Source organism: Symphodus melops, assembly GCF_947650265.1.
Source record: "Symphodus melops genome assembly, chromosome: 6".
Lineage (NCBI taxonomy): Eukaryota > Metazoa > Chordata > Actinopteri > Labriformes > Labridae > Symphodus > Symphodus melops.
In genome coordinates this window covers 19,230,246-19,254,874 of record NC_136696.1, presented here as the reverse complement: position 1 = coordinate 19,254,874, position 24,629 = coordinate 19,230,246, and the positions used below count along the sequence as shown (strand labels likewise).

General features: G+C 39.8%; 1 protein-coding gene and 1 long non-coding RNA gene across 4 annotated transcripts; one reads left to right on the top strand and one right to left on the bottom strand.

The window, feature by feature from the left end:
- Positions 1 to 1,516: 1,516 nt before the first annotated feature.
- muc2.1 (mucin 2.1) lies at positions 1,517 to 24,595 on the top strand (the record flags this gene model as incomplete). The annotated part of the gene is made up of 55 exons (XM_079346796.1): positions 1,517 to 1,559; positions 1,994 to 2,249; positions 2,339 to 2,453; positions 3,582 to 3,672; positions 3,767 to 3,900; positions 3,986 to 4,202; positions 4,629 to 4,754; positions 4,886 to 5,000; positions 5,103 to 5,253; positions 5,367 to 5,480; positions 5,576 to 5,645; positions 5,751 to 5,888; positions 6,132 to 6,296; positions 6,429 to 6,523; positions 6,610 to 6,736; positions 6,818 to 7,073; positions 7,179 to 7,231; positions 7,323 to 7,426; positions 7,589 to 7,740; positions 7,856 to 7,994; positions 8,274 to 8,384; positions 8,492 to 8,671; positions 8,974 to 9,213; positions 9,310 to 9,466; positions 10,357 to 10,485; positions 11,673 to 12,926; positions 14,028 to 14,618; positions 14,729 to 14,837; positions 15,162 to 15,523; positions 15,608 to 15,716; positions 15,876 to 16,118; positions 16,278 to 16,639; positions 16,724 to 16,832; positions 16,992 to 17,234; positions 17,394 to 17,636; positions 17,796 to 17,971; positions 18,246 to 18,935; positions 19,051 to 19,211; positions 19,378 to 19,552; positions 19,641 to 19,888; positions 20,064 to 20,247; positions 20,336 to 20,546; positions 20,645 to 20,820; positions 20,927 to 20,996; positions 21,370 to 21,470; positions 21,558 to 21,589; positions 21,675 to 21,852; positions 22,904 to 23,008; positions 23,093 to 23,133; positions 23,255 to 23,377; positions 23,487 to 23,585; positions 23,678 to 23,806; positions 23,892 to 23,931; positions 24,001 to 24,124; positions 24,247 to 24,595. The coding sequence occupies 55 exons, from the start codon at positions 1,517 to 1,519 to the stop codon at positions 24,455 to 24,457; spliced, it is 10,377 nt and encodes a 3,458-aa protein (XP_079202922.1). The 3' UTR covers positions 24,458 to 24,595.
- On the bottom strand, positions 14,990 to 17,167 carry LOC306824979. Of its 3 annotated transcripts, none has more exons than XR_013779200.1 (5): positions 16,608 to 17,052; positions 16,143 to 16,322; positions 15,943 to 16,013; positions 15,492 to 15,639; positions 14,990 to 15,206 (listed from the first exon to the last, which is right to left on the bottom strand). It is a non-coding gene; the product is annotated as an uncharacterized lncRNA (long non-coding RNA). The 3 variants fall into 3 exon arrangements; XR_013779199.1 differs by lacking the exon at positions 14,990 to 15,206 and adding an exon at positions 17,059 to 17,167 and having other exon boundaries at positions 15,321 to 15,639; positions 16,608 to 16,755; XR_013779201.1 differs by lacking the exon at positions 14,990 to 15,206 and having other exon boundaries at positions 15,317 to 15,639.
- Positions 24,596 to 24,629: the final 34 nt, after the last annotated feature.

Here is a 24,629-nt window from a genome sequence, read left to right as displayed (position 1 = left end):
GTGTACTAACGTGACAATGCAGGATGTAGAACAATCATGTCTATTTCACATCCTGTAGTCATGTGGTGTCTCATTATGTCAGTGGTAACTTTCAGTATAGAATAGGCTGCATACTTGCAGTATCGATGTGTGTTTTAAATGTGATTAATTTTTGTTTAATGGACAGCACCTGTGGGAGATATATTCTACATACTTCCAGAAAATAATGTTAGGGTCTGACTAATGTGGGATATTTGGGTCCGATATGGTATCAGTATTAGGCAGGGACAAAAAATCAGATTGCTCTGTCTTCGATCTGAAGAGATACTTGCACATAGATATACTCATTCATTATTGTTATCTCTCAAATGCTGTCATCAAACACTTGTGGAAAAGATATGTCATGGTGACAAGATGGTTGCTCAACGTAAAGTAAATGTGTACATGCAACGCTATAGCTGACAAGTGATGTTTGTTTTAGTCCATAAAGCTCACTCTTCTAGTGTAATACAATGAAACTCAAATGAAATGATTATTGACTGGTGAATAAATCTGGTAATATCCGTGAATATTGGCAATAAAAGTAGCGTAATCGGTCTCTCTCTAACTAATATACAGTAGCTTGTACATGTGTTGGTCAAAAAGTGGAGTTGAGCTTAATTTATGATCCATTATGTTTTTTAGGCTTTAACTAAGCAAAAGGCCTTGAAGAAGAAGTCCTTGTATAAACACATGTTCTGTTGCTGCAGATTGTTTATTTAGTCATTTATTTGAAGCTTAACAAAAATGAAATGTATTTACAATCTTATGAAACATTTTGAAAAAGTCCTTCTCTCTTCTCTTTTTTTTTTTTTACAAATATTGTGTAAAAACATGTGCATATGTGTACGTTCTTGCATGAATTACAAACATGGAGACATGGAGTAATATATTTCAGGAGTGTCTGTCTACTAAAAAGGTCAACAAAAAATAAAATATTTCTGAGAAATCTCTTGTTAATGATCAACCTGCAATTTAAATGTAAAGCAGATGGCAAGTAGGATGACGCAGGCTCTTGCAAAATAGAGTTTGAGCACGCGTATTCAAGTTTGTGTTCATTAGAGGGAGACGCCTAGTTCATACTCTCATGAGACGTCTTCTATCGCATTGGAGTATTTTTACAACAATTTGACATTTTCCTTAAATTATTTTTATATATATACTTTATCAACCCGGGAGTGGAAATTCCTTTTTATATTTAAACATACTGTATATTAACATTAAGTTAGTCCCATTGTGATGTAATGCATCATTTGAATTCAGGGTTGACACTTGGACATTCCAAAGAATGAACATTTAAAATAAGGAGCGCCCTGTCAGCTGTTTATGGCTGCCAGTATAGCCTTCAAAAGAGAACATTTTGCACACTACCCTGGCTCAGCATCACCATGCATTAAAAAAAATCACAACATTTTAGTCACTCTGGACCTTGGGCAAGTATTATCTTGTGCAAGCACAGGATTTTCTCTTTTCAAGGCCAAAAGTATGCAACTACTTCATGAGACAGCTGAACGCACAGACACCTCCTTCCTACATCTCAAGTAAAAATCAATCTAAAGGGAAGTGCAAACATATTTGGTCATTTAAAGATAAGGAGGATGTTGAGATTATTATATTGAAGTTGTTAAAGGCGTAAATCAACAACGGCTCAGTACGTCTGCCATGTGTTTCCAATAAACCTTCATTTCCCACTTTAAAAAAGTGGGTGTCAACAAAATGAATTTCCAATCTTAATATAAAGGCCATTTGAGTGCACTCTGACTATTACCTTCTTCGGTGACCATAAGCCCATACCTGCAACCATGAGGTGGAGCTGTATGTGGTTGTGTTTCTTAGCTTTTGCTGTTTCCAGTGTTAGCGAAGTCCAAGCCAGACAGGGTAAAATGCTGATGTTTGTTTAGGATTGCGTGCAACACTTTTTAGGACTGTTTTTTAACTCAATCTGTTTTTTTCTAAACTTCCAAATCTTTCACAGTTCGCAACCATGTCAGCAGTATCTGCAGCACCTGGGGCAGAGAGCACTATAAGACATTCGATGGTGACGTGTTCCAGTTCCCGGGTATGTGTGAATACAACCTGGCCTCTGACTGCCACTCCTCCTACCAGGAGTTCTCCGTGCACATGAAGAGGAAGGATAATGATGGAAACCCAACAGTTGGTTATGTGACCGTAACCATCAATGACCTTTCCTTCCACATTAGTAAGAGCCTGGTCACGGTCAATGGCCTCCCGTAAGTAATGAATCCTATACACACAAGAGCAAATGTGAATCTCTCTTAAGTGATATTTCTGAATGATTATAAAATGTTCTTTTTTACAGTGTCCACTTGCCATACTACAGCGGAGGGGTACAAGTGGAAAAAAATGCTGTATATATCAAGCTCCAATCCAAAGTTGGCATTGTTGTCATGTGGAATGGTGATGATTCAGTCATGGTAAAAAAACTTTTAAATGAATGTATTCAGTTTGTCGAGTTGTCATGATATGATTCACAAGGCATCGAGAAAAAATGAAATCATCAGATTGTTTTGACTATATTTGGATTTTTATCAGGTCAAGAGAGCCAAATAAAATGAGAAAGTTGTGAGTGTTAAACACATTAACTGAGGCATTGAGAAGAGGATGAAGGGTGCATACTTTAACTTTTCCTATTGGTGTTGTTTTGCTGATAGGATGCACATATACCTACTCTCTTTCAACATGAGTCACCAGGCAGAAATCAATCCACAAAGCCTTTTCTATAACATCTTCCATGACATACAATGCACTTTAAAGAGTGGACTGCCATACAGTACCTCGACATGTAGACCTAGCTTGTAAAGACTCCTTTATGAGGATTTGTCTGACATGTCAGCAGATAATTGACATCATCAGAACAACCCTAAATGGATAACCTTTTTTAAATTAGTCCTTTATAGACATATTTTAATACATTCCTAAGTCATCTTAGAAGAGATAAACCACCATGAATTTATTGAATTAGGCTTGTGTATATTAATCAACATATCAGCAGATAGCATGCATGTAAATATAAGTGAATTAGCACAAAAGCAACATTTCCTCGTGAGTACTAAGGCAGGTACTTAAAAACAAAGTAAAACAAATTTACTGCACATTTCAAAGGACAATCGTAGCAGTGGTTCTCAACTGGTGGGTCAGGGTCCAAAAGTGGGTCACAGAGCAGTTTTTCGCTGGTCACAAATGTGGGCCTATCTACTGCACAATTTTACATTAAATACATGTGATTGGTTGAAAAATATCAGAAATTGGGTCACAGTTTCTCGTGGAGGAGTCGTGGTGAAAAGAAAAGCCAAAAGACACATTTCTTCTCTTCACACAAAATGTGGAGACAAAGTTTTTTGTATGCAACTATAAAAACTTGTTGTCTTGTTGTGGTAACTAAGCTGAAACGATGATACAATCCCAACACAATCATCATACTTATTTCATTTATAGAATTGTACAAGGTAATTGTAATGCACTTGTTTTGATTGCTTTCCAAGTGTTCAACAGCACAACAGGAGGTTTTGAATTTAAAACGAAGTGTGTCCACTGTGTTGTAGGTGGAACTGGATGCTGAATATGCTAATCGTACTTGTGGACTTTGTGGAGACTTCAATGGCATCTCTGTCTACAATGAGTTCATTCATAACGGTATATATGGTTTTGATACTTTATGAATATATGTGTTTTAACAGTAATCTGCTTTACTGTTTATATTTTACATCATAATTACAATTAAATGCAGATCGCAAAATCAGCGCCATTGAGTTTGGCAACAATCAGAAAGTCCATCGTCCTAATGACGATTGTGAGGATCCTTATGAAGAGGAGGATGAACCACTGGAGGCTGTGACTCTGCATGATTCATGCAAAGAATTTGTGAGTTTACTTCCCATCATTTGATAGCAATTAGTATTTATATAGAATTTGTAACAGAGTAATTTTGTCTCTCTTTCTGATTTAGCAAAGTAGCTGTGAAGAAATGCTGCGTTCAGAGTCCTGGAGCTCCTGCACCAATCAGATACAACCGGAACCTTACATCAAGGCCTGTGTGCAGGACATGTGTGGCTGTAACAACAGACCTAAGGACTTCTGTGTCTGCAGCACACTGTCCGAGTTCTCTCGACAGTGCTCCCACGCTGGAGGGCAGCCTCCCAGCTGGAGGACCCCTCAGTTCTGTGGTAACATTTAGTGTTTTTTGTTCTCTGTTTTGTTATCTTAATAATTGATCATAGAGGGGTGGCGAGAGAAATAAAGCCCTGACATGTGCTCAGGGAAAAGCAACTCTTTAACTGTTCATTAGAGGAAGGTACATACAGTAGGTTTTGTCTGAAGTTGAAGACATGTTCAGTTAATTTATTTAAACTGCACAAATAAGAATGAGGGAGATCTGCTTTCAGGTTGATTTCATTGTGTGTCAGGTTAGCATATTTCCCAGTTGTCCCCACACTTGTGAAGACAGTGGGTGAAAAATATTTTCCATGTAATTGTAATTTGAAATGCAGGCAAAATAATGCAGGTCAGTGCTTTTTCAGTGTGGTAAAAAGTAAGTTAATTTCACCGTGATAAACTATCGAGTAAGTCACATTTACTTCTTTTGTCTGCAGCTAAACATTGCCCATACAACATGGTTTATGAAGAGAGTGGTTCCCCTTGCATGGACACATGCACACATCAAGACACAAGTTCACTGTGTGAAGACCACAAGATGGATGGATGCTTCTGTCCTACTGGTTAGTACTGCTAACTTGTGCTCAATTTTATAGTCTTCGAATTACATTTGCAATACACTGAAAAACTTTTTCCAGACATCATCTTCCTAGTCTGTAATTGTTCATGTTAACGTGAAATGTTTCCCTTTTAGGAACTGTATTTGATAATATATCATTGAGAGGGTGTATTCCTCAAACTGAATGTCAGTGCAAACACGACAGAATCTATGACTCCGGTGAGGTTTACCGACAGGACAGAGAGGAATGGTATGTCAAATATGTCATGACGTCACCATGCTATTTAATTTGTTGTGCTTAATTGTGTTTTTAAATCCTTTTTGTTAACCTAAATAATGTGTGTTGTTTTAGTACATGTTTTGAGGGTAGATGGGCTTGTAAGAGCCTCCAGACTCCTTCTACATGTGCAGTTGAAGAAGGTTCACATGTAACTACCTTTGACGGGAAAACCTACACCTTCCACGGGGAATGTTACTACACCTTAGCCAAGGTGGAAAGCAAGGTTAGTGAGTCATACAGTTGCATTAATCAAATGATATAGTCGGTTAATTAAAAAAATAAAGGATAATGAACTATCATCTAGTTTTATTCACAAACTATCTGTATATCTTTCAGGGTGATGCAAGTCCAAAGTTTACCATCCTGGCCCAGTTGGTCCCGTGTGCAAATCAGAAGTTTGACACTTGCCTTAAAACTCTGAAAGTTCTGTTGAACAATGACAGAAACAATGTAAGTTATAGTCACCTGTCATTGAAGACATCTGTAATGTTTTGATTCATAATGATGTCTACAGTGCTCTGATGAGTTACTGCGTTTTTATTCAGGTTTTAATGTTCAGTTCTGACGGCACAGTCAAGCAGAATATGCAGACCATCAGTTTACCATTCAACTCTGGTGGGTCAAACTATCAGAAACTCCAAATGAAACACTTTTTTGTCATCTTTAAGCTCAGCATCAGCAAATGATGCAACTCGTTTTTTTATTCTCCTTTATTCACAGGTGATATCAACATTTTCCACGCCTCATCCTTTCACATCTTGCTGCAGACCAGTTTTGGGTTGCAAATTCAAATTCAGCATGTGCCTCTCATGCAAGTCTATGTCACCCTGGAGCAGAGCTACAGAGCAAAGACACGGGGCAAGTTTGAAATCTCTGATCCCATGTTTTTGATCACTACCCGAAGCTCATTGCCGATGTGGATAGAAAGATTTGGCTTCTAGCTCAGATCCCTTTTTTATCTTGACGGTGATGACAATGCAAACGATTGAGGCAGTAACTAGCTCCCCATTTTGTTTTTATACAAACTGTATAGTGTTGCTTTGTTGTGCAAAAGTGCTTGTAACATTGTTATTCAATTCAGAAATGTGTTTTTTTCTTCAGGTTTATGTGGTAACTACAACATGGTCTTGTCTGATGACATGAAAACTCCTCAGGGGATTGTTGAGGGAACTGCAGCCACTTTTATTAACTCCTGGAAGGCTAACCTCATGTGCAGAGACAGAGAAGAAAGACTGGATGACCCCTGTTCTCTCAGTGTGGAAAATGGTAAAAAGTGCTGATTGATTTTTCTATTGTTACTTATTTTGAGTCTGCACATTTATTTATTAAATCCAAGGACTGTTTAACATATTTTTAGACATGTGAAAGAAAAAAAGGTTGTTATTTCTCAATTCTTAGAAAATTATGCGAAACACTGGTGTGCCTTACTCCTGAGTCCAAGTAGCACCTTTGCACAGTGCCATTCAGTGGTGGATGCTGACATTTACTACCAGGTACAGCCAAAACTTGCATTTGATTTTCATTTAATCACATTTTTACGGCACTACAATCCTCATCAAGTATTACCTGTCTTCTGCAGAGATGCACTTATGCTAGTTGCAACTGTGAGAAGAGTGAAGACTGCCTGTGTGCAGTATTCTCCTCCTATGCACGAGCTTGTGCATCAAAGGGAGTGTTGTTGACCGACTGGAGAGACAACGTGTGTGGTAAGTGTTGTGTGTGTTGTGTGTTTTTCTTTTTTCAAGTCATTAAGCTTAGTAGTAAGTATCTATCCTGACATTGTGCAGATAAATACTCAAGGAGCTGCCCAGTATCACAGACCTTCTCATACAAGCATCAGAGATGCCAGTTGACTTGCAGATCACTGGGCTCTATGCAGCAGAGCTGTACTTCTGACTTCTTGCCCGTGGATGGCTGTTCCTGCTCTGAGGGTCTCTACCTTAATGATGATGGCATTTGTGTCACCATGGAAAAGTGTCCCTGCTACCATAATCAAGATTACATCAAGCCAGGAAAGTCCATCAGCATTAAAGATGAGCACTGGTGAGGGAGTTGCATTTTAGCATCATCAGATTCTAAATTATGAACACAGTGCGAGAGTCGAAGAAAATTGTTATTAAAAAAAAAAAATTGTGTTTTTTTTTCTAGTGTGTGTACCAATGGAGTGCTTCATTGCCGATCATGGCGATCCCGCTCGTTAAGTATGTTCATTCGTGTTGTTTGCTTTCTTTAACATAGCACAAGAGCTTAGTAATAGAATGTTAATTAAATCAGTTTCTACTCCTGTTACAGCATGCCCTTTTCCAAAAGTATTCCACAACTGCTCTGCTGCTGGCACAGGAGAGCTCGGACTTCAGTGTGCCCGGACTTGTTTAAATCTCGACAGTGATGACTGTGTATGTTTTTTTTCTGCTCTTTCTAAATGATAACTGGCATTATTCTTTTTTAACTAAATTTTGTAATTGACAGAACACTTCATTAAGAATGTAATACACTGTTAAGTTTCACTCGTTTGAGTTTTCTTGTTTTTTATTACTTTTACTCTTCCATCTTCCTAGGACTCCACAGAGTGTGAATCAGGCTGTCAGTGCCCAGTTGGCCTCCTTGACGATGGCAAGGGTTCCTGTGTTAAAGAAAACCAATGTCCATGTCAGCATAGTGGGCGTTTCTATGTCCCTGGATCAACAATTCCTAATCAGTGCAACACATGGTATGTTGGTTTTATCAGACTTACAATGTACTGTCACATTGTTAGCTAATACTATTTTCTGATTGTTATTCTCTATTGCAGTATTACAATGACTAAACATTTCTGATTCTTCTAGTACTTGTAAAAGTGGAATCTGGGAGTGCACAAACAAAAAATGTCCAGGAGCTTGCATTCTTTATGGAAGTGGTCACTACAACACATTTGATCAGCGAACATATGGTTTTCAAGGACATTGTGCTTATATTGCTGTTAAGGTAAACAGAACACATCAACATTACCTTAATGACAAACTCTGCACAAATCCCCCTCGTCTTGTTCATTCACTCAACACCATGGGCAGTGAATTATGATCAGAGAAATACAAATTTGGGCAAATACAAAATGTTCACATAAAGAAGATCTTAAAATGCAGATAATGAGATCTTGTTCTATTTGAATTGTGTTTTTAATGTACATTACTTTAGATATAGCAGTCGTCTTTGTCTTCCATGATGCAAACAGGAAAAAAGTTTAATGATTCCTTCTCTTTTAAGAACAACTGTGGTAACAAAACCGTACAGGACAACTTTGGAGTCATCACAGAAAATGTACCATGTGGATCTACCGGTACAACATGCTCCAAAACTGTTAGAATCCAGCTCGGGGTAGGACCACATTCCTGACATTTGTTCTGTGCTTCTATTATTGTAGAAATTAACAAATGAATTGAGCCATGACGATAAAAGTGACAGAAGTCTCTCTACCTTTACAGCGTATGGAAGTCAAACTATCAAAGGGTAAATTTGAGGTGGAGGACCTGGGACATGGCTCTCAGATTCAATACAAAATAAGGACAGTTGGATTGTATTTGGTCGTAGAATCTGCCATAGGTCTAACAGTTATATGGGATCGCAAAACGACTGTTCGCACCCTACTGGACCCAAAGCACAGTGTAAGTCGCAGTGATTGGCTCAGTGGTGATTAATGCCATCTGTTACATTAAGAGTTTGGTGGTAAAGTTTTGGTATGGTATGACCTTGTTTTAAACCATTACTGATCATTTTGTGACACTACTTTTTGATTGTCAATTGTTATTGAATTTTTTACAACATTTATAAAGGAAACAGTATACAACAGATGTTGACTCAGATATGCTTATTTAATGATTTTCACTTGTTGTGCCAAAGAGTATGTTTGTGGCATATTGTTATCGTCTAAGGGGAATTAATGAACTTCTTTTGCGTGGCTATACAGGGAGAGGTATGCGGCCTGTGTGGAGATTTTAATGGTGATGGACAGAATGACTTTACCACCCAGGGTCAGCTCACAGTAAGCAATGTGTTAGAGTTTGCAAACAGTTGGAAGGTGTCAAGCAGCTGCCCAGACGTAAACGCAAGTGTTGATGCTTGTGGAGCAAGACCAAATCGACATCACTGGGCTAAAATGATGTGCAGCATTATAACTGGGGACACATTCAAAAACTGCCACAGCAGGGTAATGACAGATTTTTTCCTACTATATTATTATAACAAGATCTATTGTTGAAAATGGGAATTCATCATTACAGGTTTTTTTCTTTTCACTGAACAGGTGGCTCCTCGACCATTTTATGAAAACTGCGTGAAAGACTCATGTGCTTGTGACTCTGGAGGTGACTGTGAGTGCTTCTGCACAGCAGTTGCAGCTTATGCTCAGGCTTGTAATGAGGCTGATGTTTGTGTTGCATGGAGAACTCCAGAAATCTGTCGTAAGTCAAGCATAATTTTACCCTTAAATATTGCCAGAAATGTCAATCTTTCATGTTTTATTACCAAACTCGATTGAGGATTTTAATCAATATTGTCTTTCTCCAAAACAATGTAAAGAAAAGATGAAAATCAAGATTTGCTTGTTCAAATCTATAAAATACAACCAAAACAAACTAAAATTTCCTTCGAGGATTCATCAAGTTACCAGGGTTTTTCTTGAGGGGTTAAAGTGTAACTGTAAATTTGAAATTATAGAAATGTAGAAATGAGGCAGAGCAACTTTTGCAAACTACTGGAGGCTTGTTGGCACATACCTGGGGCCAATCAGCCACTCTGTAAGGACTAAATTAAGGGGTCAGATGTGAACTACAGGAGCCCAACGCGAGTAGTGGAGTTAGTTAAGCTAAAATCTTAACTTTGATTCCGATTTATTGATGAAATATTTTGTCAAACCCCACCCTGAGATTAAATGTCAGGCCTTAGTCCAGGATAATTTGAAATCATTTAGAGATTTTGTTAAATATGTGTGATGTGGGTATAAACCAAGCAGTCAGTATGCTGTGTTTTAACTATATTTTTTAATCACACCCAAATGTAATTTAAGCTGCAAATACCCATATTACAGGTCACCACTTGGCATCATGCATGGCTTGCTTCTTAAAAGAGTTTTTTAAAGATTACAATAATTTCTTCTTTCTTCAAATCATAGTTTAAACTAAGTAGTTCATCTTGTTATGGTTTTTTCTTTGTATTATTTTTTAAAATTGGCTTGTAATTATTGTCAGATTTTTAGTTAGGTAGAGTTCAAGTTTAGGCTTTCTTCTACTGACTTTCTAATGTATTTTCCTTCGGTTAAAACTGATACATATTGTTTTTCTTTTCTTTCTAGCTGTCTTCTGTGATTACTACAACAGTCCTGATGATTGCAAGTGGCACTACAACCCTTGTCACACACCTTGCTACAAGACCTGTTTAAATCCACAAGGACAGTGTAGCAGCCCTACACCAAACCTGGAAGGTAAGTGATGCATGTTTAAAATTTCATGAAATTCATTTCAAAATAAAAAGTGTTAGACTTTTATTTTGAATTTGTGTACTGTCTTAAACTAAGAGTACTTAATGTGCTGATTGAATTCAACCTTGTGAAAAAAGAAGCTTTCAGGGATAAGATGGAAATTACTTTTGAATGATCAAGTGAACTGTCTGTGAGTTTTTTAAAGTGACGTTCGAAGGTGCAGCAGAGTCATAAATGTCTTTGCTCAGTGATAGTCGGTCATCTGACATCTGACGATTGAACCTCCAGCCTTATGTTCGATAGATAGATAGATAGATAGATAGACAGACAGACAGACAGACAGACAGACAGACAGACAGACAGACAGACAGACAGACAGACAGACAGACAGACAGACAGACAGACAGACAGATAGATAGATAGATAGATAGATAGATAGATAGATAGATAGATAGATACTTTATTGATCCTTGAATTTCCCTCGGGATCAATAAATCTATCTATCTATCTGTCTGTCTGTCTGTCTGTCTGTCTGTCTGTCTGTCTGTCTGTCTGTCTGTCTGTCTGTCTGTCTGTCTGTCTGTCTGTCTGTCTGTCTGTCTGTCTGTCTGTCTGTCTGTCTGTCTGTCTGTCTGTCTATCTATCTATCTATCTATCTATCTATCTATCTATCTATCTATCTATCTATCTATCTATCTATCGAACATAAGGCTGGAGGTTCAATCGTCAGGTCCTACAGCCATATATCACATACATCCTTGGGCAAGACTCTTAATCCCAAATGGCTATGCTGCTTCAGGAGCACTGTATAAAAGCGTATGAATGGGACTAGCTAATACTGATGGCCACTTTACTGAACAGACTTAGCCATCAGTGTGTGAATATGTTTGAATGGGTGTGTGACCTGTGGTGCAAAACCGCTTTGAGTAATACAATCTTAATCCCATTTACCATGTCAAATTACCATTACTGTGACTACAGGGAGACGCTTCTGATGTGTGTGTGTGTGTGTGTGTGTGTGTGTGTGTGCGCGTGTGTGCGCGCGCGTGTGTGTGTGTGTGTGTGCGTGTATAGATAGATAGATAGATAGATAGATAGATAGATAGATAGATAGATAGATAGATAGATAGATAGATAGATAGATAGATAGATAGATAGATAAACATATTTTTATTCTGTGTTCTTTACAGGCTGTTACCCTGTATGTCCAGAAGATAAGCCCATATTTGACGAAGAGACCCAGATGTGTGTTGAGGACTGTGAAGGTTGCTTTTACAACGGAACTAGATATGAAGAAGACGAAGTTATTTATAATGTTACTGACAATTTGGGAATGTGCTACTATGCAATATGCATTAATTCAACAGTGATATTCACAAATGAAACCTGTCATTCAACAACTAATCCTCCATCAACAACACCAACAACTATCACCATAACTACACCTCTGACAAAAACAACTTTGATAACTTTGACAACTGAAGTTACAATTCCACAAACAACTGAGGAGCTAACCACACCAAGAGAACCTCCCACTGCCACAACCACTGCAGAGCCAACAACAACCACAAAAGCTGCACCAACAACAACTCCTACAATACCTGTGGAGCCAACTACACCAGCAAAACCCACTACTACAACCTCAGGATCAGTAATTACAACAGAATCTACAACTACACCAGCTGTTCCAACAACTACAACTGCAGAGCCAACTACACCAACAAAACCTACTACAGGACCAGTCATTACCACAGAATGTTCAACTGTACCAAATATTCCAACAACTGCAGAGCCAACTACAGCCACAAAAACTACAACGATGGAGCCAACCACACCAGAGAAGCCTACTACTGCAACCCCAGGATCAGTTATTACCACAGAATCTACAACCACACCAGCCAGTCCAACAACTCCAACTGCAGAGCCAACAACAACCACAAAAGCTGCACCAACAACAACTCCTACAATACCTGTGGAGCCAACTACACCAGCAAAACCCACTACTACGACCTCAGGACCAGTAATTACAACAGAATCTACAACTACACCAGCTGTTCCAACAACTACAACTGTAGAGCCAACAACAACCACAAAAGAGACAACTCAACCAATAACTGCCACAACTTGTATTACAACCTGTGACTGGTCTGAGTGGTATGATGTGCACAACCCAAAGGAAGACAAAAGTGACTGGGAAACATATGAGAACATCATAAATAGTGGTAAAGACATTTGTGAAAATCCAAAAGAAATTGATTGTAGAGCAACCGATTATCCTGACACAGACTTTAATGACTTTATTAGTCAAACTGGTCAAGTGGTTACTTGTGATTTGTCAATTGGTTTAACTTGTAGACAACAGGACCAGTTAAGACCTCCACGGAAGTGCTTCAATTATAAGATCAGAGTATGTTGTGAGGTAGAGATATGTGGAACTACAACCAGTTCAACCACAGCATCCACTACAACAGAGCAAACTGAACCAACAACTACAACTGAAAAGCCAACTACACCAGCAAAACCTACTACAGGACCAGTCATTACCACAGAATTTACAACTACACCAGCTCGTCCAACAACTACAACTGCAGAGCCAACAACAACCACAAAAGCTGTACCAACAACAACTCCCACAATACCTGTGGAGCCAACTACACCAGCAAAACCTACTACTACAACCTCAGGACCAGTAATTACAACAGAATCTACAACTACACCAGCTATTCCAACCACAGAATCTACAACTACACCAGCCAGTCCAGCAACTACAACTGTAGAGCCAACAACAACCACAAAAGCTGTACCAACAACAACTCCCACAATACCTGTGGAGCCAACTACACCAGCAAAACCTACTACTACAACCTCAGGACCAGTCATTACCACAGAATTTACGACTACAGCAGCTAGTCCAACGACTGCAGAGCCAACAACAACCACAAAAGCTACAACAATGGAGCCAACCACACCAGAAAAACCTACTACTACAACGTCAGGACCAGTAATTACAACAGAATCTACAACTACACCAGCTATTCCAACCACAGAATCTCCAACTACACCAGCCAGTCCAACTGCAGAGCCAACAACAACCACAAAAGCTGCACCAACAACAACTCCCAGAATACCTGTGGAGCCAACTACACCAGCAAAACCTACTACAGGACCAGTCATTACCACAGAATCTACAACTACACCAGCTCGTCCAACAACTACAACTGCAGAGCCAACAACAACCACAAAAGCTGTACCAACAACAACTCCCACAATACCTGTGGAGACAACCACACCAGAAAAACCTACTACTACAACCTCAGGACCAGTCATTACAACAGAATCTACAACTACACCAGCTAGTCCAACAACTCCAACTGCAGAGCCAACAACACCAGCAAAACCCACTACTACAACCTCAGGACCAGTAATTACAACAGAATCTACAACTACACCAGCCAGTCCAACAACTCCAACTTCAGAGCCAACAACAACCACAAAAGCTGCACCAACAACAACTCCCACAATACCTGTGGAGCCAACTACGCCAGCAAAACCTACTACAGGACCAGTCATTACCACAGAATTTACAACTACAGCAGCTAGTCCAACAACTGCAGAGCCAACAACAACCACAAAAGCTACAACAATGGAGCCAACCACACCTGCAAAACCTCCTACAACGACCCCAGGATCAGTTATTACCACAGAATCTACAACTACACCAGCCAGTCCAACAACTCCAACTGCAGAGCCAACTACACCAGCAAAACCCACTACTACAACCTCAGGACCAGTAATTACAACAGAATCTACAACTACACCAGCAATTCCAACCACAGAATCTACAACTACACCAGCCAGTCCAACAACTCCAACTTCAGAGCCAACAACAACCACAAAAGCTGCACCAACAACAACTCCCACAATACCTGTGGAGACAACTACACCAGCAAAACCTACTACTACAACGTCAGGACCAGTAATTACAACAGAATCTACAACTACAACAGCTAGTCCAACAACTGCAGAGCCAACAACAACCACAAAAGCTACAACAATGGAGCCAACCACACCTGCAAAACCTACTACAACGACCCCAGGATCAGTTATTACCACAGAATCTACAACTACACCAGCCAGTCCAACCACAGAATCTACAACTACACCAGCCAGTCCAACAACTCCAACTTCAGAGCCAACAACAACCACAAAAGCTGCACCAACAACAACTCCCACAATACCTGTGGAGACAACTACACCAGCAAAACCTACTACTACAACCTCAGGACCAGTAATTACAACAGACTCTACAACTACACCAGCTATTCCAACCACAGAATCTACAACTACACCAGCCAGTCCAACAACTCCAACTGCAGAGCCAACAACAACCACAAAAGCTACAACAATGGAGCCAACCACACCTGCAAAACCTACTACAACGACCCCAGGATCAGTTATTACCACAGAATCTACAACTACACCAGCTATTCCAACCACAGAATCTACAACTACACCAGCCAGTCCAACAACTCCAACTTCAGAGCCAACAACAACCACAAAAGCTGCACCAACAACAACTCCCACAATACCTGTGGAGCCAACTACGCCAGCAAAACCTACTACAGGACCAGTCATTACCACAGAATTTACAACTACAACAGCTAGTCCAACAACTGCAGAGCCAACAACAACCACAAAAGCTACAACAATGGAGCCAACCACACCTGCAAAACCTCCTACAACGACCCCAGGATCAGTTATTACCACAGAATCTACAACTACACCAGCCAGTCCAACAACTCCAACTGCAGAGGCAACTACACCAGCAAAACCCACTACTACAACCTCAGGACCAGTAATTACAACAGAATCTACAACTACACCAGCAATTCCAACCACAGAATCTACAACTACACCAGCCAGTCCAACAACTGCAACTTCAGAGCCAACAACAACCACAAAAGCTGCACCAACAACAACTCCCACAATACCTGTGGAGACAACTACACCAGCAAAACCTACTACTACAACCTCAGGACCAGTAATTACAACAGAATTTACAACTACAGCAGCTAGTCCAACAACTGCAGAGCCAACAACAACCACAAAAGCTACAACAATGGAGCCAACCACACCAGAAAAACCTACTACTACAACCTCAGGACCAGTAATTACAACAGAATCTACAACTACACCAGCTATTCCAACCACAGAATCTACAACTACACCAGCCAGTCCAACAACTCCAACTTCAGAGCCAACAACAACCACAAAAGCTGTACCAACAACAACTCCCACAATACCTGTGGAGCCAACTACACCAGCAAAACCTACTACAGGACCAGTCATTACCACAGAATTTACAACTACAACAGCTAGTCCAACAACTGCAGAGCCAACAACAACCACAAAAGCTACAACAATAGAGCCAACAACACCTGCAAAACCTCCTACAACGACCCCAGGATCAGTTATTACCACAGAATCTACAACTACACCAGCCAGTCCAACAACTCCAACTGCAGAGCCAACTACACCAGCAAAGCCCACTACTACAACCTCAGGACCAGTAATTACAACAGAATCTACAACTACACCAGCTATTCCAACCACAGAATCTACAACTACACCAGCCAGTCCAACAACTCCAACTTCAGAGCCAACAACAACCACAAAAGCTGCACCAACAACAACTCCCACAATACCTGTGGAGCCAACTACGCCAGCAAAACCTACTACAGGACCAGTCATTACCACAGAATTTACAACTACAACAGCTAGTCCAACAACTGCAGAGCCAACAACAACCACAAAAGCTACAACAATGGAGCCAACCACACCTGCAAAACCTCCTACAACGACCCCAGGATCAGTTATTACCACAGAATCTACAACTACACCAGCCAGTCCAACAACTCCAACTGCAGAGGCAACTACACCAGCAAAACCCACTACTACAACCTCAGGACCAGTAATTACAACAGAATCTACAACTACACCAGCAATTCCAACCACAGAATCTACAACTACACCAGCCAGTCCAACAACTGCAACTTCAGAGCCAACAACAACCACAAAAGCTGCACCAACAACAACTCCCACAATACCTGTGGAGACAACTACACCAGCAAAACCTACTACTACAACCTCAGGACCAGTAATTACAACAGAATTTACAACTACAGCAGCTAGTCCAACAACTGCAGAGCCAACAACAACCACAAAAGCTACAACAATGGAGCCAACCACACCAGAAAAACCTACTACTACAACCTCAGGACCAGTAATTACAACAGAATCTACAACTACACCAGCTATTCCAACCACAGAATCTACAACTACACCAGCCAGTCCAACAACTCCAACTTCAGAGCCAACAACAACCACAAAAGCTGTACCAACAACAACTCCCACAATACCTGTGGAGCCAACTACACCAGCAAAACCTACTACAGGACCAGTCATTACCACAGAATTTACAACTACAACAGCTAGTCCAACAACTGCAGAGCCAACAACAACCACAAAAGCTACAACAATGGAGCCAACAACACCTGCAAAACCTCCTACAACGACCCCAGGATCAGTTATTACCACAGAATCTACAACTACACCAGCCAGTCCAACAACTCCAACTGCAGAGCCAACTACACCAGCAAAACCCACTACTACAACCTCAGGACCAGTAATTACAACAGAATCTACAACTACACCAGCTATTCCAACCACAGAATCTACAACTACACCAGCCAGTCCAACAACTCCAACTTCAGAGCCAACAACAACCACAAAAGCTGCACCAACAACAACTCCCACAATACCTGTGGAGCCAACTACGCCAGCAAAACCTACTACAGGACCAGTCATTACCACAGAATTTACAACTACAGCAGCTAGTCCAACAACTCCAGAGCCAACAACAACCACAAAAGCTACAACAATGGAGCCAACAACACCTGCAAAACCTCCTACAACGACCCCAGGATCAGTTATTACCACAGAATATACAACTACACCAGCCAGTCCAACAACTCCAACTGCAGAGCCAACAACACCAGCAAAACCCACTACTACAACCTCAGGACCAGTAATTACAACAGAATCTACAACTACACCAGCTATTCCAACCACAGAATCTACAACTACACCAGCCAGTCCAACAACTCCAACTTCAGAGCCAACAACAACCACAAAGGCTGCACCAACAACAACTCCCACAATACCTGTGGAGCCAACTACGCCAGCAAAACCTACTACAGGACCAGTCATTACCACAGAATTTACAACTACAACAGCTAGTCCAACAACTGCAGAGCCAACAACAACCACAAAAGCTACAACAATGGAGCCAACAACACCTGCAAAACCTCCTACAACGACCCCAGGATCAGTTATTACCACAGAATATACAACTACACCAGCCAGTCCAACAACTCCAACTGCAGAGCCAACCACACCAGCAAAACCCACTACTACAACCTCAGGACCAGTAATTACAACAGAATCTACAACTACACCAGCTATTCCAACCACAGAATCTACAACTACACCAGCCAGTCCAACAACTCCAACTTCAGAGCCAACAACAACCACAAAAGCTGCACCAACAACAACTCCCACAATACCTGTGGAGACAACTACACCAGCAAAACCTACTACTACAACCTCAGTACCAGTAATTACAACAGAATCTACAACTACACCAGCTATTCCAACCACAGAATCTACAACTACACCAGCCAGTCCAACAACTCCAACTGCAGAGCCAACAACAACCACAAAAGCTACATCAATGGAGCCAACCACACCTGCAAAACCTACTACAACGACCCCAGGATCAGTTATTACCACAGAATCTACAACTACACCAGCCAGTCCAACAACTCCAACTGCAGAGGCAACTACACCAGCAAAACCCACTACTACAACCTCAGGACCAGTAATTACAACAGAATCTACAACTACACCAGCCAGTCCAACAACTCCAACTGCAGAGCCAACAACAACCACAAAAGCTACAACAATGGAGCCAACCACACCTGCAAAACCTACTACAACGACCCCAGGATCAGTTATTACCACAGAATCTACAACTACACCAGCCAGTCCAACAACTCCAACTGCAGAGGCAACTACACCAGCAAAACCCACTACTACAACCTCAGGACCAGTAATTACAACAGAATCTACAACTACACCAGCTATTCCAACCACAGAATCTACAACTACATTGGCATCAGTTGTCACTGCTACTGTCGTGCCACCAACAATACCACCAACTGGTCCTGTCATTACTGCGCATCCAAACATAACAACATGGTCTACAACACAACCAACTGAGACTTCTACTACATCTGAGGAACCAACACCAACGTTTACCCAATCAATGACAACCACACAGCGTACCACTACCATATGCTTCTGTATCGTTAATGGCACGCATTACATGCCAGGTAAGAAAAGAAAAACATAATTTGTCTTCAACAGTGAGAATCCATAAAAGGTCTTATTTCTTTGATCGACCCCCAATGTTTAACATTCTCTTAATCTTTTTTTGCAACCTTTAAGGAGATATCATATTCAACATGGTAGACATTGGATCTGGGGTGTGTCTCACAATGACATGTTCTGATATTTGTGAAATTCAGAATAAGACGGAGATGTGTCCAACCACATCAACGCCTACAACAAAACCTATTCCACCTACCTGCCCTGAATGGGATGTTGTGGTAAGAATATGAATGAAAACATTTACTTTATTTTTTGTTTTATGTTTGAGGGTATGTTTAAATCACAATACATTACAATGCATATTTTCGCATTAAAGGGTTTTCTTGCAGGTTTTTTTGTTCAACTCTTAAAACTAAAAAATTCAAACTTCTCTCTTTAAATTAGCAAAATGAGACATTCGTTTTGTGCAACTGCACCATGGCCAGATGTATTGAGAACAACACAATAGAAATTATTCCATATGAATGTCCACCCATTAAGAATATCACTTGTACAAATGGGAAAAAACCAACTCTTGTATATGACGAGTACCACTGCTGCCAACATTACGCCTGTGACTGTAAGCAATTTCTTTCTTAAAGATGAGTGGTACTTTTGTTTTTGGTATGTTTGACATAGATTTTAAATTTTTCTTTTTTGCCTCCAAGGTGTTTGTGAAGGATGGGGAGATCCTCATTACATCACCTTTGATGGATTGTTCTACAGTTATCAAGGAAACTGTACTTATGTCTTGATGGAGGAAATTCTACCGATACATCACTTACAAATTTATATTGACAATGTCTATTGTGATCCAACTGAAGATGTGTCCTGTCCAAGATCCATAATTGTATCATATGGAACACAAGTGATCACACTCGTGAATCATAACCTTATTGGAGCAGCACAGTTAGAGGTATATGGTCTTAATAAAGCTTACTGAACATTCTGAAAATGTTACCAGATTTACTGGAGGTACATTTTCAATGTCCATGTACTGTAGACAAAATATAAATAATGAAACTTTGTTTGTCACAATATAATTGTGGGGGGTTTTTCGGTCATAAATGATGTATCTGTTTTCATTGTAGGCACTGAAAGATAGAGTACTGTTAAAACTGCCATATTCACAACAAGGTGTAAAGATCCTGAATTCTGGCATTAACTTGATCTTGGAGATCCCTCGTCTGAATGTTGTCATTACATTTGGAATAACTGGCTTTAGTGTCACCCTTCCATTTCAATACTTTGGCAGAAACACTCAGGGTCATTGTGGTAAGGACATATTTCTATATCTCCAGTTGCCATGCATCATTTATTTGAGTGTACATTGTAAAATGAACTTATTTTTGACTGCTGTCAGGAACATGCAATAACAACCAGGCTGATGACTGCATGTTACCTGGAGGCCAGCTGATTGAAAGTTGTGCAGTGATGGCTGACTATTGGCCTGCAACACACATTTACCAACCTAACTGCCACATCCCTCCTGTATTGCCCACCAATATGCCTGACCCCCCCCCAACTTTAACCCCATGCAAGCCAGACTCCATGTGTGGCCTGATTACAAGCAGGTAAAGAGTATCTAATTCATTGTAGTTTTTTCACATCTATGATGTTATTTGACATTATGCAGAAAAATGCAACTTTTTTGTGTGTTTTGCTTTTACAGTCTCTTTGCGGAGTGCCATCGCTTTGTCTCTCCTGACAATTTCTACCAAGGTTGTGTTTTTGATAGCTGCCATGTTTCGAACCCAGCAGTAGAATGCACGAGTTTGCAGACATATGCTGCTGCATGTGCTCAAGCTGGAGTTTGCCTACACTGGAGGAACCACACTACATTGTGCGGTAAGTTACCCTAAATGTTTAGATTTTTTAAATCAGCAATGATAGTGAAGCAGCCTGTTAAGTATTTATAAAAAAAACTTGTTTGATCTCTTTTCTTCACAAACAGCCAGCGACTGCCCATCAGACAAAATTTACAAGCCATGTGGTCAGGCAGAACAACCAACCTGTGAAGACAAGTAAGTGTCAACAAAAAATAGAGTGTGATCACTTTTGCTTTCATTTGCATCTGGTCATTTTTTCTACATTTGTTAAATATTTGCATTTAGAAACTTAGTTACATTAAGAAATCAGAATCAGCATTACTGTATTTCTCATGTATGTTTACTCACACAAGCAATTTGGCTACGATAAACTTTCTCTTTGCTCTCTATGCACAAAAAGTACAACATTAAATGTAGACATATAATAAGCAAAGACTAATATGCACACGGCTTAATGAGACAATAGGGCAGTGGTGAGTAGTGCACAAAAAACCAAGAGTGTTTTACATTTGCCATGTTAAAAAAAAGAAGAAATAAACCATTTGTTCTTGATTATTCAATATAACAGTCCTAATGAACCACCCATGAACTACACTACTGAGGGCTGCTTTTGTCCTGATGGAATGAAACTCTTCAACAAAGAGTCTGGCATATGTGTTGATAAGTGTGGTAAGTGCAGTGCATAACTTAAAGTTTAAAGCTTTAAATAAATCAAATGAGTCATGTAGTCCTAAAGGAATTATTGTTTTCCAACAGGATGTCTTGACCCTGAGGGTATTCCTCGTGAGGTGAGTAGTACTCTATTCATGTAAAAAAAAAAAAAACAGTTCTGCTAAGATGCAATTAAGTCACTACTGGATTTTATGATTTCAGTTTAATGAGATGTTTGAGTACAAATGCCAAAACTGCATTTGTGAGGAGTCTACAAAGACTGTGACATGCAAGCCAAAGGTGTGCCCAGTACCACCTATTAAACAATGCACTCTCCCTGGGTTTGTCCTTGTTAACCAAACAAATCCGTCAGACCACTGCTGCTCAACTTTTGTTTGTGGTAAGACATTTTTGCATTAATGACTACAATTGTGTTCTTTTGTTCTCTTAATGCTCGTTTCAAAAGATAAAAAATTACAATTTCTGTGTACAATGAATTTATCAACATTTATTTCATTCTTTAATGGTCAATATTCATCTACTAAGGCAGTACATTGCGAAGTGCCCCAGGGTAGCCGCCTTGGGCCTTTGATATACTTGATCTTTAAAAATGATTTACCTTTTATTGTGAAACACTCAACTGTCATGTATGCAGATGATTCCACACTGTACTGTTCTGCAAAAACTCCTCATGATGTTTCAAATAATAAAATATCATATATGTCTAGAAAAGTCAAATATTCCTATGTCCATTGCTAAACAGTTTGTTCAGTCTCTTGTTCTGTGCCATTTAGAATACTGTCCAATCATATGGTCGTCTGCATCACAAAAAGACTTTCAAAAGCTTCAAGTGGCACAAAATAGGGCAGCGAGGACTGTCCTCCAATGATCTCTTAAGACTAATGCGGCCCTGATGCATTCACGCCTGTCTTGGCTCACAGTTGATGACAAAATCAAACTACGATTAACATCAACAATGCGAAATGCAGTTTTTATGAAACAGCCACAGTTTCTCTCTGCGCAGCTTGTTTTTGTAGGAAGCGGACACCTATATGCCACCGGGCAGGCACTAGGTAGTGACATAAAACTCCCGCTCCCCAGTAAAAAGTCTCCGAAACATACAACACTTTACAGAGCAATATCTATCTGGAATCGACTCTCTGTCTCATTACGCAAAGTTCAGAACAAGTACAAATTTAAGAGGACAGTAACCCAAGAACTGCTGCAAATGACCTTGTGGAAGCTGGAAATGTTCATGCTCTTTCACTGTGCAATATTTTGAATGTAATTGTAATGTTTGAATTGTCTTGATTGTTATTCATGTTGTTATTGCATTGTGTGATTTTATGTTGTAAATATTTTTAAGAGGACTCGAGCAAGACTAGCTGCCATTCAATGGGCAGCTCATGGGGATCTTAATGAAACAATAAAACAATTTATTTTGTCAACAGAATGTCGCCCGAACACTTGCCCAGCAATCAGTACTACCTGCCCAATTGGATATATGCCAATTATTAATGTCCCTGAGGGAAAATGCTGCCAAGAACATACATGTGGTGAGCTTTATACTCATTGTTTGGATTTATAAGCATTCTTAAGATGGCTAGGACTTGCTTTATTTCCATTATTTCTTGTTCCAGAGCCTAAAAGAGTATGTGTCCACAGAGAGGCAGAGTACCAGGTAAATAAAAATGTCAATGTGAGAATGATTTGATCTATATTTGTCAAATCATTATTCCCCCTTATTTCCCCTGTTCTGTATGCTGTCAAGGTATTCATCTTTTTTTCTTTTTTTTTGCCAGCCTGGAGATTCAGTTCCTGCTCCCTTATGTCAGGAGTGTATCTGTACAAATGAGATAGACCCTAAATCTAAACTATTTAAGGTGTCATGCAAGTTTCTGCAATGTAAAGAAAGCTGTGACATGGTAAGATAAATTACATCCTATTAACCTGCATACAATGGAAGTAGATTTTCCTTGAATACGTTTGAGTAAACTAGATTTTGCAACTTATCATACCCTCCTTTTCTCTCAGGGATATGAATATGTGGAATCTGATTCAGATGAATGCTGTGGGAAATGTGTACAGACACATTGTGTCCTAAATGTTAATGGTACTAAGCATCTCTTGACGGTAAGTTGGTAACTTTTGTGTGGACTCTGACTTGGTTGTGTGTTTGTGTATTTATAACGGTTTTTATGTTAACATGTCTTACTGCTCTCCAGCAAGGACAAACCTGGTCACCACCTGAGAATAAGTGTGAGCATTACACCTGTGTTAAGGATGATGAGACTTTCACAACAATTAGCTCACACACTGTCTGCCCTCTATTCCAGCAGAGCAACTGCCAACCTGTAAGCAACAAATGAACAAATGAGACTGCATTGGTTGTTTGTCAGAGCATACATTGGTGTTAAGATTTGATGTTTTCCTCCTTAGGACTCAATTCAGACTGCAGCAAACGGCTGTTGTAAAATATGTGAGTATGACAATGTCTTTAAGTTTGGGTAGAACATATGGAAATCTAATTTTAAATCTCTTTAAAAAGGTGTGGAAAAGGAAAAGGCTTGCAAGAAAGGCTCCTTAAAAACATATATTTTGCACAAGGGCTGTCAGTCTTACCAGGAGGTCGATATACCTTATTGTGAAGGATCCTGCAACACTTTCAGCAAGTAAGAATGATCATTTTAAAAGGTTTAATTAGTCTGAAAAGTCACAAAGTTATTTAAATGTAGACTTTTTTAATATAAATATTTGATTGTGTGTTTATTAATTCTACCTTTGCTTTCTTCAGATACTCTGAGGTAGCTGCTGTTATGCAGTATTCTTGCTCCTGCTGTAAGGAGACAAGTTACAGCAATCGCACCGTTGACTTGCACTGCCTTAATGGAGAGATAGTTCCTTACACATACATGCATGTGGAGGAGTGTGGCTGTGGTCATACTGACTGCACCGGAGATGCAGGACATCATGCTCGCAGGAGGCGAAGCTTCAAACTGGTTTAAGATAATGGACAGCAACACTGAGTCCTTCATATGGGATGAATGTATACCTATGTTGTCTTTACAGTTATATCTCTTTACAAGCTGATTGCGATGTAGAGAAAATATTTACCCACTCATCAAATAAAAAATGCAACTTCACATCATGTCTCTACTTGTCTTTGTTTTAAGCCAA